Source organism: Thamnophis sirtalis, unplaced genomic scaffold (assembly GCF_051295495.1).
Source record: "Thamnophis sirtalis isolate CommonGarterSnake01/CBP01778 unplaced genomic scaffold, rThaSir2_p1.2 scaffold_2, whole genome shotgun sequence".
In the NCBI taxonomy this organism is placed as follows: Eukaryota; Metazoa; Chordata; class Lepidosauria; order Squamata; family Natricidae; genus Thamnophis; species Thamnophis sirtalis.
The window spans coordinates 2712052-2724926 of NW_028261382.1; the positions used below are offsets into that span (position 1 = coordinate 2712052).

Below are 12875 nucleotides of genomic sequence, written 5' to 3' on the forward strand. Positions count from 1 at the left end.
CGTGTCTTTGCTTGAAACTTCACGGCCAGGGCTACAATCAAGCCAATGAAATAATCAGGGGTTATGTCTGGTTCAAGTTGATTGGGTTAAAAAAAAAACCTGGAGAAGAGAAGAGTCTTAGCTAGTGGAGAGAGGAAAAAAACACTTTGGTGAATGAAGAAGAAGAAGCTTTCAAGGTTTCAAGGGGCTGCCCTTGAAGAGTGTTCGAAGACTCCAGCTGGTCCAGAATGCAGCCGCGCGAGCGAGCGTGCACCCAGGTACACCCACGTCACACCTATCCTCCGCGAGCTGCACTGGTTACCCATTAGTCTCCGGATCCGCTCCAAGGCGCTGGTGGTTACCTATAAAGCCCTTCATGGCATCGGACCTGGGTACCTGAGAGACCGCCTCCTGCCGATCACCTCCCATAGACCGATTCGATCACACAGGTTAGGTCTCCTCCGGATTCCATCTGCCAGCCAATGTCGGCTGGCGACTTCCCGGGGGAGAGCCTTCTCTGTTGCAGCTCCAGCCCTCTGGAACGATCTCCCCGTGGAGATCCGGACCCTTACTACCCTCCCGGCCTTCCGCAAAGCTGTTAAGTCCTGGCTGCTCCAGCAGGCCGGTGGGCTCTCGTAATATTCAGCCCCCCCGGAGATTGTGACTGTTGTATATTTTAATGTTGTTTGTGTATTATTCCCTTCCCTTGTTTTATTGTAAGCCGCCCGGAGTCCTTCGGGAGTGGGCGGCATACAAATCAATAAAACTATAAACTATAAACTGTTTCTTTTGAGGAGAAGAGAATTTGGCTGGCATGATCAAGGGTGAGATGATTGCAGAAAAAGAAGGGGAAAAAAAATGAGACATTGCCCACCTTTGGCGTAACATTAGAACTGAACCAGCGACGGGTTGTCTCAATGCAGAAGTTGGGTAGCAGATGGTATAAGAAATATGGTGTCAGAACAGATGTGTAAGACTGTAGAATTAATGACTAGCAAATCGGTCAAAGAATTGTACAGAAACGCACACATTAGAGAATAATGTAAAATATTCCATAATGCTATTTGGCTGATTAATCTGAAGTAACATAATTAATTGTATTTATTGCCATACAGTTATTACCTTGAAAACGTTTCTCACATTAGTGATCTACTGATTTTCCAATAATAAATACATAAACAGTTCTTTTGTTCTTTTGATGATCTCTTCACGATAATGAATCTATTAATTCCACATTAGCTTTCAAGAGAAAATAAATTACCGTTAATCAGGCTCATTAAACTGATGAGCAAACAAGCTATCTGAATCCATGTATATGTAATTTAATTCTATTCTTTTAAATGCCAGAAAATACCAAATCCAATAGCTCAATCAATTAAGCAATTAGCCAGTGACAAAAATCTTTCAAGGCATTAAATATACAAATATCTAAGCGCAATATTTATGGGCCACCATGTTTCTCTAAGAACTGCAATGAAGATTAGCTTATCTATCCAACTCAATATATCTCAGCAGTACCTGACTCAAATATTGACTATGAATTCATAAGGCAGCCGTTCTTGATAGTCATCAAATCAATTTTCCTAGGGCACAACTCTCCCCCCCCCCAAAAAACCCACCAACTACTTCTGCTGTCTCTGGGTAATTTTTTCCACCTCTTAGCTACAAAGCGCAGTTCACAACATGTGGCTATAAACTCGCCATCATCATTTTTAAAAAAATTCAAATCCATGCGTTTTACAGAAAGCACAATCAATGGATGATGCCAGAACAAGCATGAACAATAATGGGAAAAAAATTATTCATGACAGGTACTGACAAAAGAAACTCAGCAATTTCCGACCTAGGGGGTGTGATGTTGGAAAGAAAAATAACCTGACTTTCAGCAAATCTGAGGTCGGTTGAAGAGTTGTCTGTCTTGCAGATCTGACCCTCCTTCATAGGTGGGGAAGAAGAAATAAAGGAACAAAGTGGGAGACGTGAATTAAGGAGAATTCTAACCTGGGAGTGCAACCTGGAATTAAGAATTCCGACCTAGAATTGGGGACAAATCAGCGAGGAAAAAATAATCACTGCAGGGGCTTCCTTCTCCACTGATTATTAGTGGAAATTAGTGGTTGCTCCATTACGGGAGGTTTTAAAGAAGAAATTGGACAACATTTGTCTGAAGTGGTACCAGAGGTGGGTTCCTACCAGTTCGCACCAGTTCGGTAGAACCGGTTCGTCAAATCTACCGAACCGGTTAGAAGAGTTTCCACAGTGGACCCGGAAAGCAGGCCACACCTACAGAAGAGGTTCCAAAATTTTTTGAAACCCACCATTCAGAGAGAGAGAGAGAGAGAGAGAGAGAGAGAGAGAGAGAGAGAGAGAGAGAGAGAGAGAGAGAGAGAGAGAGAGAGAGAGAGAGAGAGAGAGAGAGAGAGAGAGAGAGAGAGAGGGACTCACATAGAGAGAGAAAGAGAAAGAAAAGAAGAAAGAAAGAAAGAAAGAAAGAAAAAGTGAGAGAGAGAGATGAAAGAGAAAAAGGGACAGAGAGACAAAAGGAAGGAGAGAGAGAGAGAGAGAGAAAGAAAGAAAGAAAGAAGGAAAGAAAGAAAGAAAGAAAGAAAGAAAGAAAGAAAGAAAGAAAGAAAGAAAGAAAGAAAAGACATGGCCGGCAAGCCACTCCCAGCAGGTCACATGGCCGGCAAGCCACTCCCAGCAGATCACATGGCCGGCAAGCCACTCCCACAAAGGAGGCCACACCCACAGAGTAGGTTCGAAAAATGTTTGAAACCCACCACTGACTGGTACGATAGGGCTTCCTGCTCAAGAAGTGGGTTGGACTTGAAGACCTCCAAGGTCTGTTATTCTGTATTCGATGGCAACAAAATATTCAAGCAAGAGCCAGGGGGAAGCTGAGGAACCTCTAGGATCCAGTCCAAATGGATAAGATTCCAACGGTTGCAGGAACTGGGCACGGCTAGTCTAGTGAAGAGAAGGACCAGAGGAGACATGATAGCAGGCTTGCAATATTTGAGGGGCTGCCACAGAGAGGAGGGGGCTCAAGCTGTTTTTCCAAAACACCCAAAGGCCAGACAAGGAGCAACGGATGGAAACTGACCAAGGAGAGATTCAACCTAGAAGTAAGGATAAATTTTCGGACAGTGAGAACAATCTCACTACCTTCAGAAGTTGTGGGAGCTTCTTCACTTCAAGAAGAGACCGGATTGCCCATTCATCAGAAATGGTGTAGGGTCTCCTGCTTGGGGCAGGGGTGGGCTGGACTAGATGACCTACAAGGTCCCTTCCAACTCCGTTAACCTGTAACTTCGAAGAGCCGAGGTGGCGCAGTGGTTAAATGCAGCACTGCAGGCTACTTCAGCTGACTGCAGTTCGGCTGTTCAAATCTCACTGGCTCAGGGTTGACTCAGCCTTCCATTCTTCCGAGGTGGGTAAAATGAGGACCCAGATTGTTGTTGGGGGCAATAAGCTGACTCTGTAAACCGCTTAGAGAGGGCTGAAAGCACTATGAAGCGGTATATAAGTCTAACTGCTATTGCTATTGCTAACTGTATCTCTCCTTAAGGATTTAGAGGGCTGTCCTAGCAAGGAAGAGGATGGAATCGAAAAGACAGTGGAGCAAACGAGGGAGAACTGCCAAAGATTATAGGGCCAAGTTACAGAAACCACCCAGTGGATAAAATGTGGTCAACACCCTCTGGAAATTGGTTGGCATTCTGCACGCTTGTTTATCCTGCAGAATGAATGTAACTTGTTCATTCTTCGGGATCCGTTCCCCACCTAGATGGCATCACCTGGCTACCCTTTCAAAAAAACAAACACAAAACCCAAGCAGATTCAAATGAGACAGATTGACTGGCAGGATTTTCTCTATTTCTAGGATGTGGGCTGGGCACTCCCTGCTTGCTCCAGCCAAAGTGGCACCACTGCATAAACCGGGGGAATATTTCAGTAGGCTCCAGGGAGCCCAAAGTCTGCAGACATAGACAAGATATTTATGGAAAAAATGGGGAAAGTAGCCTTCCCCCAATGCGTTTGACTTCAACCTCTCTCTCATTCTAAAACCACCACGATCTTTCGTGGCCTCCTGCTTTAAGTGTCATGAAAGGTTCTTGATGCCATCAATGGTGGGGCATGCATGGTAGGCACAATTTACACCCATGGAGGAATTATTTCTAAGGTTGTGCCAAGGGGTGAAGAACTTAAAAAGACTTCTAGATGTTACCCTGTTGTGATTTCCATGCAATCACTATATGGTTGGTAATGAGGGAGGCTGGAATTGGGGATCAGAACAATGTGGACATTTTGAGGTTGATCATCACTAACAGACATCTGATACAAATGTTATTTTAAAGCGAACAGTCCCAGCTTCATAATTTTGGAACAGTGAGTTGTGGTTTTGGTAATTAAACCAAATCCCTTTCTCAGTCTTGGACCCTAAAAGAATGACCTTGAGTGGTTTGACCAACTTCCATAATATTTGTTTCCTTCTTCATTCATTCAATCAGCCTTTCCTAATTTTAACAACCATGAGATTTCTTCTCTCTGATCAAGCCTCCCCACCACAATGTCTGATTCTACTAAATCAGATTTTCCTAAAAGTTTAGAGTTTTCCTAAGAGGAACCTACTCTTCCTAAAAGTTCAACCCATTCTCCACCTCTTCAGCATCCCGATTCCTTTCCTCTTGTCTCTCGTTGGTTGATATTAGTACATGATACTAGTTGGTTAACGCCAAAAGAAGACTTTGGGATGCAATAAACCTTTATTTGGCATTAACCAACCAGTATTAGGTAAATCAGTGTTTCTTTCACTCTAGCCAGCTTTATGACTTCCCTTTCCTACACGGGAGTTTCAACTCAAAGCTGAATTGTTTTCTAGGTAACCAGTTTGTGAAGGCAAAGGGCATCCAAAAGCTTCCTTCTCATGAACAAATAAAGGATGACATGTTGGGCATGCCATTTTTTTGGGGAACCTAGGCCAACTCAACGAAATAAAAATAGATGCATTTATTTCTCCTAGCATATTCAATTGGAAAGATAAATAAAATACTTCTGCTATATAAGGGCAAGAAGCACATGGCTTCATAAACGGGCAGCAGTGATGAATCGGTGCTTCACGAGGTCTGCAGTCAACATACAGCTTCCTTTTAACTCCACAGCCGTTATTGGATCTGTAACATTTTCAGTTCCCTCTTGATAGTAATGAAATCTAAGGTCATGCTTCTTTTCAAGTAACTGCTGACTAGCTCTACGGTGGAAAAGCACTTTCTCTGCACGGGAGAACAATCAGCGGTTCAGGTTTTTAGAGACCCCGGGATTCCTTGTATGTCAAGAAACATTATTCATCACCTAATATTCAGCTAGATTCAAGCAACTGTTTGCATCCAGTAATTGGCACTCAACATCTCCATGGTTCTTACCCTCTAAGAAGTGATGTCCTCGGAGCCATCTCAGCAAGGGAAAAGAGGGCTGAGGACTTTGCTGTGCCCACTGTTAAGAAGATCTGAAGAAGATACTGATTCAAATCCCATAAATTGCTCGGTAGAACCTGGACCTTCAGACTGCGCTCATTTCTAATCCCCCACAAAAGAAATAAATAATTGGCACTCAACATCTCCATGGCTCTTACCCTCTAAGAAGTGATGTCCTCAGAGCCATCTCAGCAAGGGAAAAGAGGGCTGAGGACTTTGCTGTGCCCACTGTAAGAAGATCTGAAGAAGATACTGATTCAAATCCCATAAATTGCTCGGTAGAACCTGGACCTTCAGACCGCTCATTTCTAATCCCCCACAAAAGAAATAAATAATTGGCACTCAACATCTCCATGGCTCTTACCCTCTAAGAAGTGATGTCCTCAGAGCCATCTCAGCAAGGGAAAAGAGGGCTGAGGACTTTGTTGTGCCCACTGTTAAGAAGATCTGAAGAGGATACTGATTCAAATCCCATAAATTGCTCGGTAGAACCTGGACCTTCAGACTGCGCTCATTTCTAATCCCCCACAAAAAAATAAATAAATAAAACGAGGCCAGCTCTTCTCACCTTTCCACCCATGAGACTCATTTCAGAGCTGAGCATGCACCCAACTTGTCATTGTTGTAAACTGGGACCTCGAGGATATCTGAGTCCACATCTCACATACTGTCGTTGAGATGTCCACCCCAGGTTGATGCTCTCGTAGCCCTCAGCTTCTCCTGATCTCTGATTGCGTCTACTCAACAGAGTCTGCCTTTGAGAAGGTTGCTCTTTCTGCTACTTGAAAATTGGAATTTAAGTACAGATGTTTTCCCCCCTAAAGATCACCAAACGTGCATCGTGCTTGAAAATTCCAACAGTTCTAGCTGGAAGGATAACCCCCTCACCCCAAAAAACGTATCTCTCTTCAAATTTCTGGATCACCCCTTGCCCCCATTCCTTTCGAGGCTGCCAGACAAGTGTCTCTCTCTCTCTTTCCCTCTCTGTCCCTTAAGGACGCAAACCTTCTACCCTCCAATTGAGCTGGCTTGACATGTGGATTCTGCTCGTACTTTTCTTTGGCTAAAAGCTCCATCATCCTTGCTTTTTGTCCCCTGGAAAGCAAGAACACAGATCCAGAAGAAGAAACAATGAGGGAAAGGAGGAAGGATGACTTACCCCCTGATGCTGGATCGGCGTAGATGGGAAGAAGAAGATGTAGTAGCAGAAGTTGGAAGGTTGGCCAGTACGCCCAGGTCCCTGGAGGAAGTTTAGATGCCATGATATTGCCTACAACTGTGGCCAGCGGCTTCAGATCATTCCTCTTTCCCCGAGAAGCATCAAGTGGGTGAGCCCGGGCGTTAGAAACAGAGGCTGTCTGTTTCCAATTGAGTTTTCAGCTACTACTATATTTAATAAACTTGCTGCTGGGACAGGGTGGGACAATCTGAATTTCCTCAGCAGTCACCAGCAGGCTGGGCTTAAAGCAGGCACCTCTCATATTACAGATGAGTTCCCCTCTTAAAGGGAACGTCAATTCCTCCCCATTCCTCTCCTCGTAGGCACATAACACTTTCTTTCTCTCTTTTTTTCTTTCTCTCCCCAAATCATTTCGGGCTTCCAGGGGAGTGGTTGATGTCGTTCCGGTTTTCATGGGGGGGGACAGGGAGATGCAGAGAAGACTTCAAGCTTGAAGGGAGATGCTTCACGATGCAGAGAAGGCTTCAAGCTTGAAGGCCAACTTGTAATGCTGATCTGGTGGGTTAGTTCTTGAAAAATCATGGACCAGTTGTGTGTTTTGTCCAATTTCTCTTTCACTGCTTTGGGAGTGTGGAATATCTCTTTAGCCTCTGGAAGAGCAATAGCAGTTAGACTTATATACCGCTTCATAGAGCTTTCAGCCCTCTCTAAGCAGTTTACAGAGTCAGCATTATTTCCCCCACAGTCTGGGTCCTCATTTTACCCACCTCGGAAGGATGGAAGGCTGAGCCGGTGAGATTTGAACCGCCAAACTGCAGATAACAGTCAGCTGAAGTGGCTGCAGTACAGCACTCTAACCACTGTGCCACCATAGACATGGTAGATATTTTCCTTCTATGTATTGATAAGCAGTCTGGTCTCTTCTTGAAAACTTCTAGTAGCTGAGCACCCATCACATAAATAGCAATCTTCATTTCCAAGGAGCCCAGGATTTTATTTTCCTGGGCTCCAGGATCACCTCAGATGGGGACGGCAGCCAAGAAATTAAAAGACGCTTGGTCCTGGGGAGGAAAGCTATGGCAAATCTAGAGAGCAGACTAAAAAGCAGAGACATCACCTGCCAAGATAAGCGTGTTTAGTCAAGACTGTGGTTTCCCCAGTTGCAATGGATGGCGGTGAAAGTTGGGCCATAAGGAAGGCCGAGCACCAAAGAATGGAGGCCTTTGAACTCTGGTGCTGGAGAAGACTCCTGAAAGTCCTTTGGATTGCAAGGTGATCCAACCGGTCAGTCCTACTGGAGATCAACCCTGACTGCTCTTTAGAAGGCCAGATCCTGAAGAGGAAACTCAAAGACTTTGGCCACCTAATGAGAAGGAAGGACTCCCTGGAGAAGAGCCTCATGCTGGGAACGATGGAGGGCAAAAGAAGAAGAAGGGGACGACAGAGAAGGAGGTGGCTGGATGGAGTCACCAAAGCAGTCAGCATGAGCTTCAATGGACTCCAGAGGATGGTAGAGGACAGGAAGGCCTGGAGGAATGTTGCCCGTGGGGTCGCAATGGGTCGGACACATAATTTGGACCATAAGGAAGGCTGAGCACAACTAACTAACAACAACAATTTGTAACACAGATGTATGTGGCCGATCACCAGATCTTTCCGTAAATCCACCTTGATAAGAACTGGGCATTTTAGGGTTCCATATCCAGCCCATTGGTCCCGTCCAGCCTGCATGAGATCAACTGGAAATTAGAAATCAGATCTAAATAAATGTGTAGCATATAGCGTCATTGTTTTTATTTTGAGGGCAACTATTATATTCCCCCCCCCACACAATTTATACACAGTAGGTGTGTATATAGCCCTATTGATTCCCCCCACCCCGCAATGGTTCCAGTTTTGCATGGAAAACTTGGGAAAATTAATTGCCCACCCCTGATTTTGAGGATCCTTAAGCCACTTCAAAGAAGATGCTTCGGGTTTTCGTGCTTCGGAGTGAAATTTGTGGGTGGGTTTGCTAGCCCCAATTTTTTTTTGCGAGGATTGCTTCTTTCACAAATACCCACAATTCACACTAGGCAAGCAGGGCCTTTGATCCAGCCTGGGGAGACCTGCTTGGAGATTTACTTGAAAGTCTGACCTCTTTTCCCCCCTACATTTTTTTTAAAATCAACAACTGCGATGGCTCCTGTTTGGGCAAGAACTATGAAACGGAATTAATGGGTTGTTTATACTTGTTTCCTAGATCATTAATAAAGATCTTACGTAAATGTAGTGCTTGCTTGGCTCCCGGAGACTTTTATGAGCCTCCCCCTCTGGGTTTTTAGTCAATTCATTGCTTAATTGGATTAAGATTCTGGAATATCGTCTTTGGCCAAGCTTGAGTGATTTGGCTTGATTGGATTTTACAACGGATTCCTTTCTCTTTCCCTGTCGTAGCTCCGCGTGGTAGTAGGCCAGATGCTTCCATCCTTTCCCCTAACTTTTCACATGGCGGTGACTAATATTCAAAACAAATACGATACACCCCAGATGTTTTCGGCATCCATCGCTGTGTACATTAATCTGCTCAATACGTTGGGACTGCTAAGACGCTTCTCCTTCTCTCGATAAGCTTTAATGGAGGCAGGAGGCTGATTATCAAGCGTGTGCAGGGCAGGAGGAGAAGGCTGGTGGCACGAAGACGTATGACTCTGGACAGGGAATTGTGCAAATTGTGCAAATAAAAGTCACAGGCGCTGACACAAAGAAAGAAACAAACATATTTCCCCGCGTGCAAGACAGTCAGGCGAAATGGACCATCGTGAGGTAAATCAACACAGGGGCATCATTCCTGAGGTAAACCATAGAGCACACCTGAGGAAAAAAGGCGGGAAACAAGGTAAAGCTCCCTTTTTTTACCCCCCGGCAACCAATCACAGCACAGATTACCTCAGGCAGGAGACAGAACGTCTCTCAACCAACCAATCGCGGGTAGTCCACAACTTGGTTTGTTTAGTGACTGTTCAAAGTTACAACGCCATAGTCACATGATCAAAGTTCGGATGCTTGGCGACTGACCCGTATTTATGACGGTCGCAGAGTCACCGGGGGGGAGTCATGTGTTCCACCTTTGTCAACCTTCTGACCAGCGAGGTCAACGCGGAAGCCGGATTCACTTAACAACCAGGTGGCTGGCTGGTCGACTGCAGTGACTCACTTCACAACGGTGGCAAGGAAAGTCATAAAAAACATTCACTTCCCAACTGTCTCACTTAATGACAGAAATCTTGGACTCAGTTGTGGTCGTAAGGCAAGGACTACCCGTATAACTGTGTGTTCTGGCTCACTGCGCAACCCCACGGCTCCAGCTACTAAATTAAATATCTTAACAGATTTTTAGAATATAGAATAACAGATTTTAGATTTGGAAGGGACCTTGGAGGTCATCTAGTCCAACCCCCTGCCCAAGCAGGAGACCCTACACCATTTCACAGATTAACAGAGTTGGAAAGGACCTTGGAGGTCATCTAATCCAACCCCCTGCCCAAGCAGGAGACCCTACACCATTTCACAGATTAACAGAGTTGGAAAGGACCTTGGAGGTCATCTAATCCAACCCCCTGCCCAAGCAGGAGACCCTACACCATTTCACAGATTAACAGAGTTGGAGGGGACCTTGTAGGTCATCTAGTCCAACCCCCTGCCCAAGCAGGAGACCTTACACCATTTCTGGCAGATGGCAGTCCAGTCTCTTCTTGAAAGCCTCCAGGGATGAAGCTCCTGCAACTTCCGAAGGCAACTTCTGTTCCATTGGCAGGGTTGGAAGGGACCCGGGAGGCCATCTAGTCCAACCCCCTGCTCAGGTAGGAAACCCTTTACTATTTCAGACAAATGGTTATCCAAGCTCTTCTTGAAAACATCCAGTGTTGGAGCATTCACAACTTCTGGAGGCAAGTTATTGGTGCAGAAAGCCAATAGATCTGACAGGGGATCTCTAGAACCAGATAAGAGACTTTTTTCCCCACAATTGCCAATAAGTGGAGACTTCCATAAAGAAGCTACGCTGGGAATTTTTGTGTGTGCATTTTATATATCCAGGCACTGACCAATAATTATTTTTTTGCCTTCCATGAACTATCTGGCTTAGAAAACTTCTCCTCCTCAGAGGTGAGGTTGGAGCGAGGGAGGGGATCAGGAAGAAAGGGTAAGGAAAGAGGGAGGAAGGAGAGGGAGAGAGGAAGGGAAGAAGGGCAAGGAACTAGGGAGGGAGGGAGAAAGGAAGGAAAGGAAAGGAGAGGGAGGGAGGGAGGAGGGAAGGAAGAGTGGGTGAGAGGAAGGGAAGAAAGGCAAAGAACAAGGGAGGGAGGGAGAAAAGAAAGAAAGGAAAGGAAGGGAGGGAGGGAGGATTGGAGGAAGAAAGGGAAGAAAAGAGGGAAGGGGGATTGGAGGAAGGAAGGAAAGGAAAGGAAAAGAGAGGGAGGGAGGAGGGGAGGAAGAGAGGGTGAGAGAAAGGGAAGAAAGGCAAAGAACAAGGGATGAAGGAAGAAAAGAAAGGAAAGGTGAGGGAGGGAGGGAAGAAAAGAGGGAGGGAATCAGGAAGAAAGGGGAAGGAAAGAGGGAGGAAGGGAGGGAGGAAGGAGAGGGAGAGAGGAAGGGAAGAAGGGCAAGGAACTAGAGAAGGAGGGAGAAAGGAAGGAAAGGAAAGGAAAAGAGAGGGAGGGAGAAGGGGAGGAAGAGAGGATGAGAAAGGGAAGAAAGGCAAAGAACAAGGGATGGAGGAAGAAAAGAAAGGAAAGGAAAGGTAAGGGAGGGAGGGAAGAAAAGAGGGAGGGAGGGAGGAAGGATACAAATAGCAAAAAGTGCTCCATCTTTCAAATTATCTCCTCGATTCTGTCCTGCTACAACCTGATTCTAACAACCATTTAGATCTGGCCCATTTCCACCCGCCTTGTAAAGAGATTTTTAATGAGCTGCAACCAATAAACTTCTCGATCTCATTTCAATAAAGGGCAGTCCATCCACTCTGCCGCTTCCCTCTATCATGCCATCACCATCGCACCCTGCCAGCGTGATTTCCATTTGAGGACTTCCTTAATCCCCCTATCAGATGATCGGCCGAGCCCTTAACCGTGTTTGTGTCCAACACAAGAAGAGCCTCTTTGTGAAAGCCAAGGCGAACGCTCTCAAAGGCCTCGGGGCGGGGGGGGGAGGGGGGATATCTGGAACCAGTTGTCACTTTCATCACAACAACAGCAGGGCAGGAGCCAAAATAGGAGGATGGAAAAACAAAAGGGAGGGGGCAGGGTTGCTGGCACATTTTTTTGGGGGGGTACACTAAATTTGGAAGGCTTCGACTGGGCAGTTAAGGTAGCCCACTTGACTTTTTCCAATACTCCTAAAGATACTCCTGAATGCAAGGGTATCCTCCCAGAATGGCTCCCCCTCCTTCCCTTCCTCCCCTCCCACTTCTCCTCCTCTCCATAAGCCTCTTTTAGCACTGATGATGTTACCTAGTTGGGTCTTGAGACGTCTGCAAGTAAACCGCCCAGCTTAGAGAGCACCAAGGACCCCACTGTTCAACCCCAACGTATAAGCATCCTCTTCTATTTGTATTAATGAAATAATACATATTTTATCATGGCATTCTGTGAATACCCAGGCCATCCTGGACCTCCTGTGAGGAGCAGCCCTCTTTTTCCAGGTGGTTTTGACATGCAGGCTATTTTTTCACTCACATTTGCCTCCTAATTCTGATATTGGGATGGACCAGTCATCTCGTGATGAGATGGGAAGCAAACAAATTCATTCAATCGTTCAATCGTTCAATCGTTCAATCATTCAATAGTTCAATCGTTCAATCGTTCAATCATTCAATCATTCAATCATTCATTCATTCATTCATTCATTCATTCAATCAATCAATCAATCAATCAATCAATCAATCAATCAATCAATCATATAGGGGTCACTTCATAACAATGTTCCCTCCCTCCAGTGGTAGGATTCAGCCAGTTTGCACCTATTCGTGAGAACCGGTTTTAACTTTTTAAGCAGTTCAGAGAACCGGTTGTTGGAAGAAATCTCTGTTTGTTTTTTTCCCCCTCTACAGGGCTAATCCTGTAAGGAAGGCAGGAAGGAAACATTCTGGTGTTGTTTCTAGCCTCATCTTTATTGCCCTGCTTACAGAAACTGCCTCTCCGGTTAAGCCTTATTACATTGTCACAGCTAAGGCGAAGCGCCCATCGACCTGAGTGACATTGAGT

General features: G+C 45.4%; 1 protein-coding gene across 1 annotated transcript in view; it reads right to left on the bottom strand.

Annotated features, from left to right (window-relative positions):
• CSPG4 (chondroitin sulfate proteoglycan 4) overlaps window positions 1-6856 on the bottom strand; it is a 59565-nt gene extending 52709 nt beyond the window's left edge. Inside the window, exon 1 of the mRNA XM_087704002.1 lies at window positions 6613-6856. Within this exon, the coding sequence (XP_087560128.1) occupies window positions 6613-6715 (103 nt within the window). The 5' untranslated portion in view covers window positions 6716-6856. The remainder of the gene's footprint in view (window positions 1-6612) is intronic.
• Window positions 6857-12875: the final 6019 nt, after the last annotated feature.